We start from the raw sequence: 22,899 nt of genomic DNA, 5'->3' as shown, positions 1-22,899 counted from the left end.
TAACAATTCAACACCAACCCTAATAAAATAGCCTTAATAAAACACAAGATGGCAGTTCCAGTGTGACCCAAAAAGTCCCTCCCTATGTTTCATGCATTGGTCCCAGTTCAGTTAGGTTGGCAACTGAGTTTACAAACAGCTCCCGATACAGTCTAACTCCATACCAGGAGTGGGGGCAGGGGAAGACCTGATCACCTACCCCGAGGCTTCCCACCTGGCCTCCACCAAAAGCCTGGCAGAAGAGCTTCATTTTGCAGGCCCTGCGGAACTCAGAGAGCTCCAACAGGGCCCATAGCTCGTCTGGAAGCTCATTCCACCAGGTAGGGGCCAGGACCAAAAAGGCCCTGGTGCACCTCCCGATTCATATCTGCAGAGCAAAGTACTCTGTGGGGGGCATAAGGAGGCAGGTGGTCCCATAGGTAAGTAGGACACAAGCCACATAAAGCCTGAAAGGTCAAAACCAATACCTTGAACTGGATCCAGAAGCAAATTGGCAGACAATGTAGTTGTTTCAGCAGCAGCTGAACATGAACATATAGGATTTTTGTCTTATATTAACAGCAGCAGGGTATTTTTGTCATCTTTTAACTATGAATAAAGTTACATCATTAAAATGCTTAGTTATATAACAAAGCAGAAACCGTTGCATACACATCATTGCATACATAGTGCTTGATTATCAGTAGGTAAGAGTCCCTGATGATATTTGTGATCCTGAAACAACATTACCTATCGTCCTAGTTACATGTTACACAGTTCTTGTATTATACCTGGGCTTACCACAAGAATAGAAAGCTATCAGATGTATGTTGTGAGTTACCAATTGGGAACTCAGTTTTTAGATGCACAGGATCAGAACTGCAGGATGCAGGAAGAATGAACTTAAACCATCCCTCTGTGTTAGTTTCCCAACTGGATACTGCCCTGGGGTAGATGCTATGTGTTTTGTTGGGAGCTCCAGTGTACTGATGGGGTACTATCCACAAAAGTTTCCTCAGAGGGGCCAATAATACCCTTTAGGGCCATTTCCTTAGATAACTAGTTTGTATGACAATAAAGGTTTTCTGAGCCTGATAGCTAATGTTTCAGTTTCATTTCTTAATTGGCTGATCTCTAACAAGTAATGCTGATTTCAACCTGTAGTCCCTGTAAAAGAAGAAAAAACCAGTTTAACCCTATTGATCTGATAAAGTTTAACTTTTAGTGTTGGTCTGGGAATTGCAGTTGACAATTAAGCCAATATATACATTGGATACACCTAAAATGTTTGCTCAGGTGTGGTAGGGACTACTGACCTGAGAATGGAATATATGTGGCCACCCATGTTTATAAAGGATGGCAGAGTTTAAAAAATCTTTGGATTCAGAGATGATTATTTAAATAGTTGCTCAGATATGAGCACAGTGGTGGCTTTTGGGGAGTCATAATCTCTTTGTTAGATTCAGGTAGATAACTGTGTTGGTCTGAAGCAGCAGAACAAAGTTTGAGTCCAGTGGCACCTTTAAGACCAAGGAAGCTTTATTCAGGACTTCAGTATCTTTGTTACTAATCAGTGAAATAAGAATAGCAAATATTAATGGGTACCATTTATCTAGGTTGAAAAGAGACTTCATGTCCATTGTTTTAGACCATGTACATTCTTATGTGACTGTGCTTCAGGAGAAAGCGATATCTGTCCTATATAAATGAAATCTGTGCATCAGAAAGATGAATATTGCCCTACCCTTATTTCACCAATAAAATCTGAAATAGCATTTTTGGTAGTTTACACTTTATAAGCATGTGCTACTTGTAATGTATTTTGTACACTAGCTGTGATAAAGAATATAATCAAAGACTGATATCCCAGTGGCCATTAAATTTATTTATGTTTCAACCTTTATTCTGCCCTTTCTCGATAAGATTCAGGGTAGATTACAATGTGATTAAATAAATTACATAAATTCTAAAAAAATGCAAAAATAAAATTTAAAATTAGTTAAATGCAGTTAAAACATTTTAAATTACACAGCTAATATTACGTTTAATAGTGTTCTTATATGGAGGAGAGGGGCTTAACATAGCACTCACTGAGGAGTATAGCCTGGTGGCAACAAGTAAAGCAGTTAGCCCCTAAATGTCACTGTAGGCCTCAACCATAGGCCTGGTGAACGGCTGTTTTATAGGCCCTGTTGAATTATCTAAGGTCCCACAGGGCTCTGTTCTCTTCTGGCGGACTGTTCCACCATGTGCTCTGATTTGAGACCAGTTTGATTTCTCTAGGGTCAAGGATCCTAAATAGATTCTGATCACTAGATCTCTATTCTCTCTGGATATCTCAAGTCCTTGACATACGTCGTCTTCTTTCAGCCAATGGAGGATTGTTCATTTCATTGAAGTGTGTTTCCACTTTAACTGAAATTGTGGATCCTCTTTTCCAATCTTGTTTTAATTCACAATTGCCTTGTGCACTCAAAAGGGGGAAATTACAGTATTTGCTGGCGTATAAGACTACTTTTTCCCCCTGAAAAATATGCCTCCAAGTGGGGGGGTCGTCTTATACGCCGGGTGCACTTCAGTTTGGATAGACATAGCTGCCCACAGTGGCCCATAGTTCTGTAATGTAATGTAACAAACTCTATATTTTGAGTGGAAATGTTGGGGGGTCGTCTTATACGCCGGCAAATACGGTAAGTTTTGTTTCTAATGGTTTTATCTGGGTTGTTGTTCCTCAGTTTTCTCCTACTTTCATTCCAGTATTATATAAACATAGATTCTAATATAATCTAGAATGTAGATTCTTCCCATGATTCTTTTTCTTTCTTCAATCAGAAGTAATATTATTTACATTCATTTGGGTCCAATGATTACAATGAGTCAGTAAGTCTCAATGCATAAAACAAAGCATAGAGGTTTGCAGAGGTATCCCAGTTCAAATGCCAATCATCATTAATAGGGTAAACATGGTGAAACATTTTGAATATGAGCACAATACCTAATCTAATACTATTAAATCATGTAATTTAAGCATGGTTGGCATACACAACTTGGTTTTACTGATGACAGAAAAACAGACGTACAGCTTCTGCAACATTTCTTGTGTTATCACATGTAAATGCTGTATCATAACATGCTAATTTTGAACTGAGGCAAGATGCTGATGGGGCAAACGTGAATGGATATAGTATTGACATATCTCTAAGGAAGTGTGGAAGAGGGCAGCACTTGACAAGGCTTTAATAATGGATGTTTGGCAGGTGTCCACTACTAACATATCATACTGGAAAAAGCTGGCAGCCGCTGAATTTCTGCCTATCTTGCCTATGTTACGAAGATTCTCGTATGAGAAAAGCAGGACAGTACCTCACTGTTGCCCATGTAGAGTACAAGTTTGTCTCAATTTGGCGTAGTGTTTAGGAGCACCAATTTCTAATCTGGCTATCTGGGTTTGATTCCATAGTCCCCCACATGCAGCCAGCTGGATGACCTTGGGCTCGCCACAGCGCTGATAAAGCTGTTCTGACCGAGCAGTAATATCGGGGCTCTCTCAGCCTCACCCACCCCACAGGGTGTCTGTTGTGGGGAGAGGAAAGGGAAGGTGAATGTAAGCCTCTTTGAGACTCCTTCGGGTAGAAAAAAGCGGCATATAAGAGCCAACTCTTCTTCTTCAGTAATATCAGGACTCTCTCAGCCTCATCCACCTCACAGGGTGACTGTTGTGGGGAGAGGAAAGGGAAGGCGAATGTAAGCCGCTTTGACACTCCTTCGGGTAGAGAAAAGCGGCATATAAGAGCCAACTCTTCTTCAGTAATATCGGGGCTCTCTCAGCCTCACCCACCCCACAGGGTGTCTGTTGTGGGGAGAGGAAAGGGAAGGCGACTGTAAGCCGCTTTGAGCCTCCTTCGGGTAGAGAAAAGCGGCATATAGGAACCAACTCTTCTTCAAGGAAAAGAACGGTTCTCCTAATAGGCTGGATAAGCATGATCAAACTCGCAAGGACTGGGGAAAGGGGCGTTGTGATATTTTCCTTTCCATCCAAAGGAGGTTATGAGGCGAGGAGTTTCTTGTGAGGGCTGGAACGTGTGAATCCCAGGGCTTGTTTCCGGCGAGCAGCGAGTGCTGGTGCTCCTTTTGCAGCGTATTGCTGGAAGGACCTGGGGGAGAGACGGATGTTTGGTGATGGCTTCAATTCGGCTTGCCCGCGGACTTTGGCGAGGCTGCAGCAGGAGTAAGTGCACGCGGGCGCGGGGAAGGCTACTTGGGGTTGGCAGCGACATCCCTGGCGGTGCTTAATGCGGAGGCGTGAATCCGAGCAGATCGTAATTCAGCGGCGTGAGGAACGGGAGCCTTGCAGAGCCTTAAGAAGGCCTCCGACTGCGTCCTCAGACATTGCCTTCCGATCACGCAGGGAAATCTAGGTCACCAGCGATGCTGTGTGAGCACCAGCCTGCCAACTGGAATGAAGAATGGCCATTGGGCTGCGAGGTTTTTAGCGTCGCCTTTTGCCATGTGAATGTAGGTAGTACTAGCTTCTGCTTCCTTCCGCTCCGTGAGATTCTTAGACCTGAGCAATCACAACTCGATGCTTCTTAATGTGTTGCACTGAAATCTGATGTACTGCTGAGTACTAATAGCTTGGATTGGCAATTGGCGGTCCTGCTTCTTATCCTTCCAAAGGAATTATTGGAAAAACTGTGCGTGTGTCTTGTGTTTAGACTTTCCAAACCAAAATGACAAGGACTTCTGCTCCTTGAAGCCAGTGAAGGTAAAAGTGAAATTACTGACTTTTGAGAAGCCGATTTTGAGTAGTAAAAGAAAATTGATAGTATTTTTTAAAGTAAATATGGTATGGAGATCCTGAGGGTACTTCTAGCACCAATCATTATGGTGCATTTGTTCATTTACTGCACGACGTTCCAGTGGATAGCCAGGTTAGTTGTAGGAAACACAAGTGTGTCTTACTGTGTTTGATAATCATGTTACATTTTCTTCTAGATTTTACACAGTGGCTTGGAACATGACTAGACTTTCCACAGGTGCAAAGGGTTTTTTTGCCTATGTAGCATGATTTACCAGTCTCTCCCTTTCATGATATCCACAAATTTTGTTCCTGGTAGTACTTTGCTAACTGTTAATTTCATATTTTCATTGCCACTAACCTGTTAATTTTCTAGATAACATAGTGAACTTTTTTATTTTATTTATTACAAATTTATTTTATTTATTGCTTATTTATTATTCTATCTATTTTCCCCAAGAAGCTAAAAGTGGTATGGGTGGTTTTCTCCCTTCTTCCATTTTATCTTCATATACAAATCTTGTTAGCTAGATTAATCTGCAAGACTACTTGGCCCAGGTCACCCAGAGAGCATTCCTAAGCAGGTCTACTCAAAATCCTCTTGAAGGCTATCCAATAGAACTTACTCCTAAAAAAAAGTTCTTAGGATTGCACAGTTTCATGATGAGGTTCTAGTCTAACTACAGTGACACACTATTGTGGCTGATAGTAATGTTTAATGAGCTAGGGAGTTCAGATATGTCCTGTATATAGTATATGACACAACATTATCATACTAGCTTAAAAATGCTCATATCCTGCCACAGACCTAGTTCCAGTATTAGGAGGAGGGACCTCTACTAATTTCATCTAATGATCAACATGAACAATATTTGGGTGAGGGCTGCATGCGGGGGGGGGGGGGGAGACCAAGTTGAGCTCCATGTGTTCCTGTTTGCTCTCAGATCTTATAGTGCTTGAGCCACTGAGGGTATTTCAGAATTCTGTAAAGGGTTTGGATAGTACAACATAAGCAACTTCTGATTGTACACATACCAACATTCCAATCCTAAATAGAGTTACATCATATCAGTCTATTATTTTCAGTATATCCAAAAGGGTGTAACTCTATTTAGGACTTTACAGCTGTAAAACAGTTCACTGAACTCAAGGATAGTTGCTCCTAAAGTGTTTTTGGGAATGGAATATTAGTAACTATAATTTATCTAAAGCATCAGCATGTTTAATGGCATTATCTTTATTTTCAGGGTTTGTTTCAACAGATCCGGTTCCTCATCTATCAACAGCTGAGATTGCACGAATGCGTAATGAGCTTTTTGTGAAGGAAAAAGAGAGACAATTATCTCTTTATCCACGAATTGAGAAGATTGAAGTAAAGTATGTTGACAAATCTCACCCAGGCACTGTATTTATAATGAACAAAGGACTCTCTACACCATATACTTGTGCCATGCGTAAGTAAATGCAACAGAGTACCGGGGTAATGCCACTCTTAATCTGAATTGCAAATCAAACTAACATTATTATTATTATTATTATTATTATTATTATTATTATTATTTATTTGATTTGTATGACCGCCGCTCTCGGAAACCGGCTTGCGGCGGTTCACAATGTTTTAAAACAAATACAATATATTAACCATTAAAATTCCCCATTAAAACCCCATTAAAATAATGACTGAGTCACAATGATGGCGATTAAAAAACTATTCCCATACAGGCCCACTGGATGAGTAAAAGGGAACGGATGGATAATTGGGCATAGGGTGGAACAATCTGGGGAACCAGGTCAGTCTAGTACTGGCCTCCCCCCTCCGGGGAGAGGGGTCCGATCTTAGCCCCGGGCCATCACCCGGTCTTAGACAAACGCCTGGCGGAAGAGCTCCGTTTTGCAGGCTCTGCGGAACTCAGAGAGCTCCGACAGGGCCCGCAGCTCTTCAGGGAGCTCGTTCCACCAGGTAGGGGCCAGGACCGAAAAGGCCCTGGCCCTTGTCGAGGCCAGGCGTGCCTCCCGGGGTCCTGGGATCATCAGCAGATTCTTACCCGCAGAGCGAAGTACCCTGCGGGGGGCATAAGGAGATAGGCGGTCCCTCAAGTATGCAGGAGCATGCTTTATCAAGGAGCATGCTTTCCAGAGGAATAGCTGTGTTAGCTTTCTATACTCCAATGAGTCTTATTTCACCTCTATGTCTAACAAGGGTGGTGTTGATATTTGTTGTTATGAATAAACTATTGTGAGTCACAGGTCACTGACAGATGCTCAAACTGTTGTATTCAGTTGGCAAAGGTATGTGTTCAGAATTATAGAACTATGTATGATTGTGCTGGAGGGGGGTTATTACAAAGAGAGTCCAAGAAGCACAGTTTCCATATTTTCAGTCCTTATGAAAATGAAATGTTTTTGTGTGGTATATGCAGTACATCCAGCAAAATTCTGTTGGATATATGGAAGCAGAGAACTTTTAAGCTCGTTTTTTAAAAGTGTAGCCTTTAAAGAGTTATTTCAATATACAGTGCATTCAAAATCTTAAAAGACGATGCAGTAAAAGTGCTACACTCAATATGCCAGCAAATTTGGAAAACTCAACAATGGCCACAGGATTGGAAAAGGCCAGTTTACATTCCAATCCCAAAGAAGGGAAATGCCAAAGAATGTTCAAACTACCACACCATTGCACTCATTTCTCATGCTAGCAAAGTTATGCTTAAAATTTTACAAGCTAGGCTCCAGCAATATGTGGACTGAGAACTTCCAGAAGTACAGGCAGGATTTCGAAGAGGCAGAGGAACTAGAGATCAAATTGCCAACATACGCTGGATCATGGAGAAAGCTAGGGAGTTCCAGAAGAACATCTACTTCTGCTTCATTGACTATGCTAAAGCCTTTGATTGTGTGGAGCACAACAAATTGTGGCAAGTTCTTAAAGAGATGGGAATACCAGAGCATCTTATCTGTCTCTTGAGAAACCTATATGCAGGTCAAGAAGCAACAGTGAGAACTGAACATAGAATCACTGATTGGTTCAAAATTAAGAAAGGAGTTTGGCAAGGCTGTATACTGTTGCCTTGCCTATTTAACTTGTATACGGAGCGCATCATGAGAAAGGCGGAATTAGAGGAGTCACAAATTGGGATCAAGATTGCAGGGAGAAATATCAACAACCTCAGATATGCAGATGATACCACTCTAATGGCAGAAAGTGAAGAGGAACTAAAGAGCCTGTTGATGCGGATGAAGGAGGAGAGTGCAAAAGTTGGCTTGAAACTCAACATCAAGAAAACAAAGATCATGGCATCCAGCCCTCTCAATTCCTGGCAAATAGATTGGGAAGAAATGGGGATAGTGACAGATTTTATTTTCCTGGGCTCCAAGATCACTGCAGATGGGGACTGCAGCAAATAAATTAAAAGACTCTTGCTCCTGGGGAGGAAAGCTATGGCAAATCTAGACAGCACCCTTAAAAGCAGAGACATCTGTCTATGTACAGAGAGGCAACAAAAGTGTGTTTAGTCAAGGCTATGGTATTCCCAGTTGCAATGTATGGCTGTGAAAGTTGGACCATAAGGAAGGCCGAGCGTCAAAGAATTGAGGCTTTTGAACTCTGGTGCTGGAGAAGACTCTTGCGAGTCCCTTGGACTGCAAGGCAAACACACTGGTCAGTCCTAGAGGTGATCAGCCCAGACTGCTCGTTAGAAGGCCAGATCCTGAAGATGAAACTCAAATACTTTGGCCACCTCATGAGAAGGAAGAACTTCCTGGAGAAGAGCCTAATGCTGGGAGCGATCGAGGGCAAAAGAAGAAGGGGACGACAGAGAATGAGGTGGCTGGATGGAGTCATTGAAGCAGTCGGTGCAAACTTAAATGGACTCCGGGGAATGGTAGAGGACAGGAAGGCCTGGAGGATCAGTGTCCATGGGGTCACGATGGGTTGGGCACGACTTTGCACCTAACAACAACAACAACAGTGCATTTTTCCTCTCCTTACTTAGGCCATCTACGGAAACTTTATAAAAACGGGAATATCTTGATATTAAATATGCCTCATTGATATGAAGGACTTGCCAGAGAATAAATTCTGTCTGTACTTTATAACCTATAAGGAGGCATATCAATCTTGAATGTTGTACTGTGCTCTGTTTTCCCTAAAATCTCCATAACTAAGAGAAAAGTTGGAGGGGGCCAGCGGGAAATTATGCAAAAACATTTTTCAAGTAAATATCCTTTCAGAATCTTAAATCTTATTTTAAAATATTGTAACAGCCAGTTATGCTGGCGCAAAACTAGATCTAAGACTGAGAGACAGTGGTAGCTGTTGCTTTTGTCTGTACTCTTAGGGAAATAATGTTTTTAGGAGCTGGTGTTTTCAAAGTAAATTGCAGAGTATTTTTCAGATACTTGGTCCAAATTCTGACCCGCATGTTGCTCCTGCACTATGATGGCAAGGCATAATTTCTTAATTCTCTTGAGTCTCGGTTTCTTCCATGTTCTGTATAATATGAAATCAACTGAGGGTGTGTTTGAAATTCTCTGATCTAATTGCCTCACCTCAAAAAGAATAGCCTAGAGCTGGAAAAAAAACAGGAAATGGCCACTACAATGATCAAGTGGTTTCCTTGATACAACATCTCAAGTATTTGAGGCTTTCAGTCCAGAAAGAAATGTGATTAAACAAGGACATACGTGATTTCTAGAATGGCATATGAGGTACAATACCACTTTAATGGGCTACCCCATGTAGAGATATGAATATCAGTAAGACGTGTTACAGTGGCTAGATATTTTATGTAGGACAGCTGAAGTTTGCTAACCAGCAAACCTGCAAACAGCACCTCTGAGCCACTTCTGTCACTAGTCTGTCTATGTACAGAGAGGCAATTAGAAGCAACTCAGGCTGCCTACCTGCTCCTTTTTGAGGAGAGTAACTACATCAGAACAAGCCACAATGTACTCCTTTGTCAGGTTTGTTTTGGGACCCATAGTGCTTCCATATTGTCTAGATTAAAATTAGCTTTATTCACGCTCATCCCATCCACTGCCATTAGATACCAATTTAGTAGTATCTTTTATCTGGGTTTCATTGGCAAGGAATGATGCATACTAATCCCAAATGTTTTTTGTATTATAATATTAAGACTTCGTTTTCACCTCAAGTTTTATTTCTTCTTTCCCCAACATGCAAAAACTAAGATAGATACATCAAGCCGAAGCTATTTGTTGCTTCACTGTTAACTCTGAATATTGTTAACTCTGAATATATTGGCACATAAATATAAAAAATAATAAAGTTGTATGTAAATGCCTTGCATTTTATATTACATATTATTAAAATACATTTAAAAAGACAATCATCTGTATACCACCTAGTGAACCGCATTGCAACACTTTACTCCCCTTCCCCCCAACTAGAGTGGAAATGAATATGTTTAAAATGTTTTAACTTCTGTTTCACTGTTTGACACGTTGTAAGCCACTCTGAGCCTTTGGGAAAAGGTGGCAAACAAATGCACGCACACACACACACACACACACACGCTCACATATGATTGATTCAATTGGGTAGCTATGTTAGTCTGAAGCAACAGAACATTCTGTACTGGTACTGTGGGTCCTGTCTGCTGCCAACAGGAACTGTCTCTGTCCTCCTCTCAGTGACAACTTTTTAAATATGTAAAGAGAGCAATCATGTCCCCTCTCAACCTCTTTCTCCAGGTTGATCATTCCCCAGTCCCTCAGCCTTTTCTCATAGGGCTTGGTCTCCAGGCCCTTGACCATCCTTGTTGTTCGCCTCTCCACGCTCTCAATTTTGCCCACATCTTTTTAAAAGAAGGCCTCCAGTATTGCACACAGGAATCCAGGTGCAATCTAACCAATGTAGTATACAGCTATGACATCTTGTGATTTCGATGTGATGCCTCTGTTGATGCAGCCTAAGACTCTCAATGAAGTTTTATTCAAGATGTAAGCTTTTTTATTTGTTGTATGATGATCTGGGGCCAAGGGACCAAGCCCTTTGAAGATAGGTTGAGGGACTTGGAAATGTTCAGCCTGGAGAAAAGGAGGTTGAGAGGGGACATGATAGCCCTCTTTAAGTATTTGAAAGGTTGTCATTTGGAGGAGGGCATGATGCTGTTTCCGTTGGCTTCAGAGGAAAGGACACACAGTAATGGGTTTAAACTACAAGTACAACGATATAGGCTAGATATCAGAAAAAAGTTTTTCACAGTCAGAAGTTCAGCAGTGGAATAGGCTGCCTAAGGAGGTGGTGAGCTCCCCCTCACTGGCAGTCTTCAAGCAAAGGTTGGATACACACTTTTCTTGGATGCTTTAGGATGCTTAGGGCTGATCCTGTGTTGAGCAGGGGGTTGGACTAGATGGCCTGTATGGCCCCTTCCTACTCTATGATTCTATGTATCTGAGGAAATGTGCGTGCACACAAAAGCCAGAATTAAACTTTGTTAGTTTTAAAGGTGCCACTGGACTCAAACGTTGTCGAATCAAACTAAGATTATAAGCTTAAATTTGATGAAGAAATGTTTTATATTTTACTCTTCTCAGTTTTGTTTGTGTGTGCTTGCGTGCATGCATGCAGGGGTTCTTTATAGACGTCAGATCCCTCTACACAAGTCCTATAAATTGAGCAAAAACAAGCAATTTCCATGGTCTTCCTTTAATCCGCCAGTGCTTTCTATGGGTCTGACTTCTGGTTCTATCTGATGGTAGAGGCTTAGCAGTATTTCATGGACATTACATAGCTGATAATGTTAAATTGCCATCTCTTTTGTAAAATAGATTCGCAGTGTGTTGATAACTATTTTTTTTTTTGCCAACTTTGGATTTCTCTCCATCTCCTCTAGATTTAAGTGAACAGCAGTGTAGGAAATCTGTACTTGCCCTTGTAGATGGAAAACTCTGGGGAATGAACCGGCCTTTCACTCAGTCATGCGAAATACAGTTTCTCAATTTCAAAGATGAAGATCCCAAGGAAGTAAACAAAGTAGGATTCTGCCATTTTAATTCCCTTTATGTTTGATTATATTCCTATGAAATGTAGATGGCTGAAGGATCCAGGTGCAGCTGGACACAGGCATAGAGGTTGAGCTAAAGATAATGGGGATCCTTGTTTTGCTACAAACTGGCTTTCAGCATAAATTATTTAATTACACTTTTTTATAGTACAATGAACAGGGAACCTGGCTGTGTTGATCTCTTGCTGCAAAAATAAAAATACATCATTATGGCACCTTATGAACTGGCAGATTTATTGCAATGCATGCATTGATGGAGTAGAGCCCAGTTCAAAAACCTAACTGAAACCTTACTGAACCTCAAAAAAACCTAACTGAACCCCATCCCAAAAAAGCTTATATTACAAAGTGTGTATTTGTCTTTAAATTTCCCCAAAGTTTTTTTTTTATTGGACTACAGTATTATTATGCAACATGCAATTTTTTAACAGAAAATAATCCTTTTTCTGGACCAATGAAATATGAAACTTGCCACTGTGCTTTGCTATAAATGGCTGTGTTGTGGAGAACCTTTCTATTTTAAACACTATTCCACCAATAAATAGTATGAAAGAAGGTATCTAGCAGCTGAAGAACCCTGACTAGCAGTGTGTCAGGTAGTGCTTGAATGGGAAACCACCAAAGAAGACTGTGGTTGCTATGCAAAGCAAGACAATGAATGGGAAACCATCTTTACTAATATCTTGCCTTGAAAATTCCATGGTCCTGGGTCACCATGCTTTGGTATTTATTGGCCCAATTTCTTGTACTTTTCCATTACTTTGCTTAAAAATGTTATGCTGAAAGTTGCAACTAACATTAGCATCTTTTAAAATATATTACATTTTAAGGCTTAAGATGTGTTTCTTATTGGCATTTTACTTCAGATTAACATTCATTGAAAACCATTATTGTAGGCCTACTGGCGGTCGTGTGCATTGATTTTGGGAAGTGTGCTGGAAAAGGCCTTCAAAGATGAATACTTGGTCACTCTTGTTAGAGCACCAAAAGTGTCAGGTATATAAACACTTTTAGCAGATTTCTGTTGTTCACGATAACATATTTATTGTATTACATGAACCAATAATGTTGATTACCATCACATCTTCTAGTTAGAAATTGGGTAGGTCACTTAATTGTAAGCTGAATGTAAAAGTATTTCCTATTATCTCTTTTGACCCCGCCACCAATGCATGTTATGTAACCTAAATTTCTAGTATTTCTGTGTAGAAAGAATACAAGAATGTCTTATTTTTCTACTTGAATCCAAAAGTGCTATAGGGCCAGTATCAATTGTTAGTTACTTTTTCCATAGAATTTAAGTGGTGCTCTTCCCACCCAGAAACTGGTCAGCTCTAGGCTTCATTAGCGCTGTCTTTGAGTTTCTGTTCTGAAATTATTTTGTACCATTGTGAGCTAGAATTCTTCAGTTGTAATAGTTCATAAAGGGTTAAATAAAAATATTTTTAGTAAATGGGTTTTTAAGTCTATCAAATATTTTTAGGGAGCTATCTTACATTCCATATGCAAAAGGCTTTTTTCGTCATCTTTATGAAATCAGAAATATGTTAACAGCAGGGCAGGTAGGCAGATTTTTTAGCTCTCTAATCCATTGAGCTGAGCATAAAGACCAATGTGATTATACTTTCTGCTTATGCAAGTGTTATTAACAACTCTAATATGTATTTACTTCTTGGTATTTTGAATTTTAAAATAATTGTTAATTAGTGGTAAAACCCCTAAGCCCCAGTATTTAAAAAATCTGTTGTATTTAAACCAACTAAGTGGGTGGGTTTCGTTGAGTGATTCTTGCATCACTTCAGCAGTAGACTTGTGCTGACTTTACTAAACGTATTTAGTAAGTCTAAATAATGCTTAGACTTTAAAATGTTGCTTACACTTACTTGGAAATATTCATTTTCTTTTGACTTGATTCCAATCTGCTCTAATTTGATAGTGTTATCTGGCGCTTTCTGCTATGATGTAATTTTGGACAACAGACTGAATGACTGGAAGCCAACAGAGGTAAGCATAGCAATGAGTCTCTGGACAGATTTCAATGTGTCCTTTGTTTCGGGAGAGCCAGCTGTTCAGTGTTACAAAATGTGATGGATGTTCTCATCCACACAGATCTACTTGGGTAAAAATTGCTTCTGCTAAATTGTTAAGAGTGAATGATCTATACTACATAATCCCGCAAGAGCCCTCCAGGGGATCTGACTAGCTCTGATTTTGGGCAGATCATAGCCAAACATACGTATAATTAAGCAAAATGAGGCTGGTTTTATTCAAGCATTTGTAAGTCATGGGCCTAAGACTGCAGTAGGTGTATATTGTTTACAGGGAAACAATGTACAGGTTTGGTGCTATCCTTAACACTATTTAGCTCCCTTACATATTTGGGAAACAGCCTCCTGGGAGGAGACTGTCCAGGGCCCTGTCCATCCAGGTCCACTCTGATTGGCCCTCCCCCTCCAGCTCCCACCCTCCCTCCTTGCCTGCTAGAAGCCTTGTGGCTGCAGCCTCCATTGTCGCCCATGAGGAGAGGCAGTGACAGGGCTTTATGGCCCGCAAGTACGCTCCTGCTGAGAGGGAGCTGGTGGGGGGGGGGGGAGTTTGTAGCTTTGGAGGCCAAAGGGAGCCACGGCCACCCTCTCATGCACTCCTGCCTGCCGCCCCTTTCAAGGCCCATTTTTAAAATGGGCTTTGATACTAGTAATACCATAAATATGAAACTCATCAAATTGTCAAATGACCTGAAGCAAAACCTTTTGAACTGTTTGGTTGACTAACGTGCATAGTAGATTATATCAAAGGCTTGTCTTGTTGCTGCTTTACTATTTGTTATTGTAGAGAACAAAAGCATTTAAAAAACTAAAGTATCATGGTAAACATTGCATTATGACCTTTTAATATGAAAAACAAGCAGTAATATTACTACAGCCAAATATACTAAATTAAATGTATTGAGTAGGATAAAAATGTATATTTCTGTTGGTGGAGAAATCTTTCACATGATAGTTTTCTGATAACAGGAGCAATTAATCTGGGAACAGTTTTAAAATAACTGTTGTGGAAGTCAAATTGAATTCCTTCTGAATTTATATTTTATAATAAGAACTGGCACTTTATATTCAACTCTACATATCTTGCTTCTGAAATTCACTTTTAAAAAATCTGTTTTGTAATTGGAATAAGAAGACAACTGGTTCAGATGTAATACCAAGCTCTATGAATGACAGTCTGGTTTAAGCACTTATTCTCCTCCTTGCACACTGCCTCATCCTCCTCCCTTCCAAGGAATACAATGCTACACAGTCACCCCTTCAAAGCAGCCCTTTCTGTCTGGGGAGCTGATCTTTATCGTCTGGAGACGAGCAGCAATTCCAGGAGATCTCCAGGCCCCACCTGGATGTTGGCTACCCCTGGTCTGGAAATATTCTTTGAAGTCTGGAAGTGGGGCCTCAAAATTGTGCAATGCCCCCGCAGCCACCTAGTACCCCCTGACCTATTTCAGGTCAAGGAAACATTGCAGAGAGGAAAGACGGTCGCCATATTGGTGTAGGTTCATGTTCTGGTGTGTGTAAACATGACTAAGGGAGGGACCTCCTCTTAGGGTTGCCAACTTCCAAGTGAGGCTTTCTACCCCACCTCCCTCTTGGGGAGTCTGCTATGGGAAGAGGCAGAGAAGGCGATTGTACAGTGCTTTGAGACACCTGAGGCCTGCTGGGTGACTGTGGTCCATTCCCAGTTCTCTCAAACCTCTCACAGCCCCATATTCCTCACAGGTTGTCTATTGTGAGGAGACGAATGGAAAAGGTGTTTGTAAACAGCTTTGAGACTCCTTTGAGTAGTAAACAGCAGGGTACAAAAATCCAGCTCCTTCTTCTAAGGAGCAACCGTGAAAGAAGCATGTGGGCATATAACATTTTATCAACAGTAAAAAAATGGAGACAGAAGAAACAGGGTGTACACCTGTGTACTGTGACTACCTCATGTGGATTAGGGTAGGGGGCATTTTGGTGTCTGTGGCCTAATTCAGACAAGAAGGGAAATGACGTTGAATGCAGAACTATCTCCCTTCACATATCTGAAGACATGGCTCTTGAAAGCTCGTTTGTAACCACTATGCCACAATTCCCAAAGGTCAGTCCTCTCCCACGCTCAATGAACATTCCACACCACAGGTTCTTGACACCCATCTCTCCACACCCATACCCTCATTTGCCACCATGCCACCACAACCTCCCACACAGCACACATATTTAACCCCATGCCCTTACAGACCGGACAACTCCTCCCCTTCCTCTTCCCACCGCCAAGCTCTAGCGCCCATTGTATTCCTGGATACAACGGTCTTTGTGCTGAGTAAATAAATAAAATTAATAAACGTAACTGAGCAGATGCTACAGTTAGCTCAGGCAGGCCCTAAATATATCTGCATTATTATTGGAATCCTGCATTTCATGCTTGTTTCATTTATCTGTTGTTTATTTTTTAACTCAAGGAAAATCTTCGTTCTTTTACAAAAGATGTTCACCAGCTAATTCATAAAGACCTGCCATTTGAAATGCTTGATGTTGATGTGAAAGTGGCACTTGAGATATTTCAGCATAACCCGTGAGTATTAACATAGATCTTCTCATAGAAATTCCAGATTTTCTGCAATCTGCTGAATTTCAGCGTATAAGGAATGGGAAGGCGACTGTAAGCCGCTTTGTGCCTCCTTTGGGTAGAGAAAAGCGGCATATAAGAACCAACTCTTCTTCTTCTAAATGGGCATATATAATTTAAAGGGATTTAAGTATATATATAGAGTTACAATAATTTTTACTTTTCCTTTCTGGGCTACAACACTCTTAAGTTTTTCCTCATGCTTGCCAGCAGATGGCACTAGAGCATGTTACTAGTACAGTTAGAGAAGGGGATGGATTGTCAGAGAACGTTCTTTGGGCATCTTTCCTGCTCGGATACAGCTGCATCCGAGTGGAGCCCCTTTTCTGCTTTCCAGTCTCTATATCTTCTAAACTGTTGTGCTGAAACAGAATGGAGGCATCAATTGCTGCTGTTTAAAGCTAGGAAGAATGCTTTGTTGATTTTTCTTTGAGTATAACCAAGGAGGGCAGAGGCGAGAGAAAACGAACCCTATTCGAGTCCTATTAGGAGTGACATTTAGCAAGTGGAAGAGGCAGTCCTGAATACATACAGGGCAGTGGTGTAATGTGTGCATCATGTGGCATTCCTTATGAAGCTGCCATAACTGTTTTTGTTCTCTAGGTATAAGCTGGATGCGATCAAACAGAAAGCGTCACAACATTCTGAAGGAATGGTACAATTGATTAGGTGAGAAAAGTGCATGTTGTCTTATTTTATAGTTAGGGCTTTCTGTAATGCAGACTGAGTCATTTTGGGCTTGAGCTTTTTGAAAGATAATGAAGATGAAACAATTGGCAGTCTCATTCTTCTTTCAGCCTTGACATAAATAAATGGGTGGCAAAAGAATTTTTGGAGCTTGTTCAAGGTTCTCTATGGGAAGGAAATAGCTGTCAACAGACCATCTACCTATGCTGGACTGTGGGTACAGAGTGAAGGAGTGCAGGCTAGCAGTCTACTTGCTAGACCATACAAGTTGTCTGTGTGCCTGGTACGCCGTACTTGCGCCAGGCATGGGCTGTGGTTTAGACCCGTGGTAGTCAAACTGTGGCCCTCCAGATGTCCATAGACTACAATTCCCATGAGCCCCTGCCAGCGTTTGGACATCAGGAGGGCCGCAGTTTGACTACCCCTGGTTTAGAATATAGTGCTGGATAGTGATGGGTGCCTTTTGCAGATGTTTTCACTCCTCACAAAGTAGACTGCTCTCTGCCTTTTAATCCTTTCATGAAAGGATACCAAACTGTTCATGCGGGAATGAGAGAATGCTTGGTGTGGGAGGGAGTGATGTCTCAGAGGGATATGCATTTTGGTGCTGAGGAGCAGCCTCCATTTTTGGAGGGATTTTGTTCCTGGGCAGTCAGTGTTCCCCCCACCTCCGACCCCCGACAGCAGCAAATGGAAGAAAGATGGGTGTAAAACCTATTCAAAAAATCTAAGCCCTGAAATGGCAAATTAAACTACACATTTTATGGTGTACTATTTCACACTGCCGTTCAGTGATGGATGTACAGATGAGGAAGTTGAGGATGTGAGGTCTGGCCTCTTGTGTGGTCATCCAGAGACCTTCATGTTTTGTCAGACCTGCTAACCCAAGTGCAGGCTTGCAAATGACCTGGATAGAGCTGGTAACTTTACCCTGTTTGTCACGCTATAGCATGTCACTGTTATGCTGTAGCAAAAGCATTTCTGTAGAATCTCCCTGTGATTTTCTTACAGTGATTATTTTAATTTGCGCAACCATTGTGACTTGTAGAATTTTTGATTTTCAAGGAATTGTAGTCTTTAAATGTTGTTCTTATTTCATCTTGGGAAGATGTATTGCACTTGAAAGTTACAATAATACAAATATACAAATGTTTGAACTGAATTGCTGTATAAAATGCTGTTTGCTAGATACTACAGAAGAAGATATATTGAAATGCCAATCTAGTGACTCCTTTTTGTGTGGGGTTCAAAGATGGTTTTTATGGATGCAGACAATAATAGACATGGTGTTTCTTGCAAGTGCCCATCTATAAATTATACCAGACATGAGGATTCTACACATGGAGAACTGTTGTTATTTGTAGTAAGGGAGACACTGTCCTGCTGGAGAATATTGAATGTCATATTTGTGTGCAGTTAATTAATCACTTCGATTCTACCCCAGGCTTGGTGACTACGTAGACATTAGTGAAGGCCCTCATATTCCCAGAACAAGCTTTTGTGGCCAGTACGAGGTAACAGCAGCTCATAATCTTGAAAACAGCCAGTCTGGTCTAATACGAAGAGTTCAGGGTCTCTCTCTTCCAGTTGAATTGAAGGTAAATCATCCATTCATGTATGATTAATGTTTATGATTAATGTAAAGAATAGTGGAACAGAAATATCAGACCCCTGCTTCCTTGTAGCCAATAACTGTCTTCCCATATCCACCCGCCCCCTCCACACACATAATCATATGTTTTGTGTGCAGAAGTTCCACATTACCATTGGGGTTGGTCGAACCTTATATATGTACTAGTAAGTAAAGCCCATTGCATTCTGTGATGCAGTGGTCGCTAGCTCATGGTTTGGTTTGAGTTTAGTGCGTCACTTGGAAGCTGGCAATACTAAGAGGAGGTCTCTCTGTGCACAGCAGTCCTGACCCTAGTCAGATGTATGCACACCTAGGTAGTGTGGAATTCCAATCTGGAAACTACCTCCTCTCTGCCATGTGTGGTAGGCCTCAAATGTTCAGAGAGTTGCGGAGAAGAGACATGCATGGCTTGGCTGCATCTGCCCTTGAGCAGCGAGGTTGGCCACAGCAGTATTTTGAGTGAGAAGGGGTTTTCTGTGGCCTCCCTGTCAGTCAATGGTTAGGCAGAATGGGAAAGCTTTCCCCCCTCAAAAGGAAAGCACACCCGTGCCCATAGACTCCCCTGCATTGCTCTCGGAAATGCCTCCCTGGTCTCAGTCAGGCTGTTAGAGGCTCCCTTCACAGCAGGCCTGAAGGGAAGGAAGTGTGTGTGTGCAGAATCCTGAGTAAGAGCAGCAATTGGCCCTGGGGGAGGGGAGATTCCGCCAGTAGAGTCTTTGGAACCTTCAACATGTTGTCAGAAGTATGAATCACTCTTTATGTATATAGATATATAGTCTAACTGGAGATTATTGCACGTTTACAAAAACAGGTATTTTATTCAAGGGGGCACCATTGCACAGATATTTTTATTAGCACAATGGAATCATCCATAGGAATTAAGTACTTGATATGAAATATGTTTGAGATATATATAGCTACCTGATTTTTCTATTCAATATAAGACCTTTAATGTATGGTAATAACCATTTATGCCAGATTGGGCTGATATATGCCTACAATTTTGTTAACATTTTTTTTCAGGACCAGTGAAAATTTCATTAGTTGTATGAAATTGCTGCTGTGTGAATTTTACAGCATTTAAGAGAAGTCTATATGCATATTTGTGTGTGTATACTCACATTGAGGCAAAGGGTGAAGTGTAAAGTGCTGTATTCATTTTCAGCACTAGTTGCCTTAGACACAACTTCTGCAATGTATAGATACAGAAGATCTGATGAGAACTACCCTGAGGCACTATGCTGATGGGCCCATTGAATCATGTTTCTTTTTTTTTTTTGAGGGGAACTGTTGGTGCAGGGGGATTTTATGGGCACTGTCAGGGTTTTATTGTATTCTTTTAAACTTCTTGTAAACTGCCACAAGCTGGCTGGACTAATTGCAACTGTCAATAAATACAATTAATTTCTAAATCAAATAGAGCAACAACAACATTGCAGAACTAAGTGAAGTGGTTAAAGACATTCTTTAAGTAACAGCTCTCTCTCTGTGTTAAAAACTGCTTCTTTGCCATTGCATATTTACACCAAAGCACTTGAAGTTAAGAATGGTGTGGAGAAGCCAGTGGTGGTAAGAACAGCACAAACCATCATGTCACCCAGGTGTAAAGAAGCATGTTAAAACTTCTGTTTGTGTTTTTACTCTGTAAATAATTACATGCCTTCATATTGCAGCTTCATCATGCTGTCTGGTACAGGTTGTTGGAAAGATCTCAGAAATTAGTAAGTCTAAAACTCAAAGAAGAGCTGACTTCCATGAAAAAAACAAGGAGATTATGCTGTGACACATTAGATGTCTGCCATTTCCCCTCTTTTGTAATTCTGTGTTTTTGGATCGAGCAGTACGTATCACAGTGTAGCATGTGATGAATAATAGGATTTCATGCTCCATATATTCTTAGGAGTATTGCCTTCCCTTAAATTTGGGGAAAAAAAAAACATACCCACCCTATGGTAATGCTATTGTATGATAATAGGATAATTCCACCACTCTCCCACCAGCAGTGCACTCCTAAACAGTTTTGCTTTTCTTTGCTCATTTCCTTTGATGGACTTTGCGGGGGGGTGTAACTTTGTTTAGGATTATAAAATCAGAGTCCAGTAGCACCTTTAAGACCAACAAAGATTTATTCAAGGCATGAGCTTTCGAGTGCAAGCACTCTTCGTCAGACTAAGAACTGACCATCATAACAGTAGGAATGTATAAGCAAAAGTTAATCTTGTTACATTTGTGTCACAGCAACCAAACACAGCCACATGAGAATACTCTCTGTTTAGGATTATACTTTAGGTCCCACAAACCAAAAACACCTAAACCTGATATGCGTGTATAATATCATACTATTTCTACTCTTCTAGATGTCTGAGGCTATTTGTTAGTAGTACTGTTCTTTGGGGTATTTTAAATGCCACCGTGTTAACAGCATTGTCAATTATAAATGTCAATTCCTATGGAAATTCCAGGCTTTAAAGGAAATTCCTTTAAAAGACAATTGTGCAGGGAACCACAGTTATGGCACTGATTTCATGTCCAAGTAAAAGGTGCCTTTTAATATACATGCTTGAATCTTTCGCATTTCATGCTTTGCATATGTATATTGCACGCTGGCATTGAACCAAGTACAAACTGTTGTGATGATGAGATGACAAAAGGAAAAGTGAGCGGGAAGATGGCCAATATGAGGAAATATTTTTTGCAGAATTAAATTCAAATAATGGAGAAAACCAGGTTCATTTTAGCATTGTTAACTAGTAGATATTTTGGTTTTAAGTATTTTTATTTCTTGGCCTCTTAAAAATGTATGCACAACTTACAATTATTTATTTATTATATATTTTTATTGGGTTTTTTATACCACCACTCCTGGACCAGCGGGCTCGTGGCGGTTTACATGCATAATAATAAAACAGTAAAACCCTGTAAGAAATATTGGAATTTCTTTTGCATTTTCACAACTCAACAATTCATCTACTGTTCATTGAAATTCTTATCTGAATATGAAACTGAGGGTGCATTCACACCTGCTAAATAATGTAGTTTCTATCCACTTCAGCAGCCATTTTCAAATGGATTTTTGGATTTTGCACTGTAAAAATCAGCTGAATAGTGCATTGAAAGTGCATTATTTAGTGGATGTGACTGCACCCTGAGCTATAGTCTCTTGCCTATTAATAGAACTGTTAAAAATTAACTGGAGCTAATTAGTTGTTACCTGAATGGAAAAAGTCATTCCAGCTCTGAAAAGACCAGTTTAATCAAAGGAAGAATCAAAGTTGTAAATCAATAATGCCATCTAATTTTGAGTAGGAATTTATAATTTGTATCTCCCTAATTCAAAAAGCCTTCCGGTATTTCAATCTGTTTCAGATACTTACAGTTCTGAGTTTGGTTCAAAATAGTGTTTGTAAGCCAGCCTTCATCGCTAGTTACCTTCCTTTCCAAGCAAAAACCTGTTTGGCCAAAGAGAGAAGGTAGCTGGCAGCGGAGCATATACAAAATCCCATTCTGTTTTGAATCATGGAAACTACAATCCCGTAATCCCTCATGGGAGGGATGACCTCAAGTTAACAGCATAGGGGGCATGGGGGCCATGAGGGGCATGTATTTGTATTTGACTTAGACATATTGGAGACAGTAATTAGCTGCAAAGAGCAGGTGGGGTGCTTTGCCCACTTGAATATTTTCATGCCTGCCTGTCAAATACTTCAAAGGTGCCTTAGGTTTTTTTCAGTCATTTGAGGTCAGCTGGAGATAGTGGTTGTGGTTCTCACATCACCAATGCTGCTAATTTGCGGGTGATTTCATGTGAACATAATGTTTCTTGTCTTGCGCCAAATGAAGAAAAAAGAATGACTGAAATATTTACCATTTGTTGCAGGTCACTGAAAACAGAAGGACAGACGTGAAAGATCAAAATGAAGTCTCAAAAACTGAATCGGTTTAATCTTAAAAGTTTTGTATGGAAAAACGATCACAATTAAATTGACAGTATTTCAATTACCAATTTCATTCTTGAAATCATTCTTCAAAGAGTAATTTTAGTATAAGAATTCCTGACTTTGAAGCAAAAACCAAAAACAGGTTATTTGCCTTTGATTTTCCTGCTCTATTACTGGCAAGTC

General features: G+C 40.6%; 1 protein-coding gene across 6 annotated transcripts; it reads left to right on the top strand.

Moving 5' to 3' along the window:
- Window positions 1-4,032: 4,032 nt before the first annotated feature.
- On the top strand, window positions 4,033-22,777 carry MRPL39 (mitochondrial ribosomal protein L39). Of its 6 annotated transcripts, none has more exons than XM_077342448.1 (10): window positions 4,033-4,207; window positions 6,025-6,231; window positions 11,635-11,774; window positions 12,702-12,801; window positions 13,742-13,809; window positions 16,292-16,404; window positions 17,062-17,127; window positions 18,590-18,743; window positions 20,452-20,499; window positions 22,656-22,777. In XM_077342448.1, exons 1-10 carry the CDS (start codon window positions 4,159-4,161, stop codon window positions 22,719-22,721), a joined length of 1,011 nt encoding a protein of 336 aa, XP_077198563.1. In that variant the 5' UTR covers window positions 4,033-4,158; the 3' UTR covers window positions 22,722-22,777. The 6 variants fall into 6 exon arrangements, with proteins under 6 accessions (XP_077198563.1, XP_077198564.1, XP_077198568.1 ...); XM_077342449.1 differs by having other exon boundaries at window positions 4,073-4,207; window positions 6,040-6,231; XM_077342453.1 differs by lacking the exon at window positions 4,033-4,207 and adding an exon at window positions 4,284-4,494.
- Window positions 22,778-22,899: the final 122 nt, after the last annotated feature.

This window comes from Paroedura picta, chromosome 6, assembly GCF_049243985.1.
Source record: "Paroedura picta isolate Pp20150507F chromosome 6, Ppicta_v3.0, whole genome shotgun sequence".
NCBI lineage: Eukaryota > Metazoa > Chordata > Lepidosauria > Squamata > Gekkonidae > Paroedura > Paroedura picta.
The sequence above is the reverse complement of the archived record's forward strand: the minus strand, read 5'-3'. Positions and strand labels throughout refer to the sequence as shown.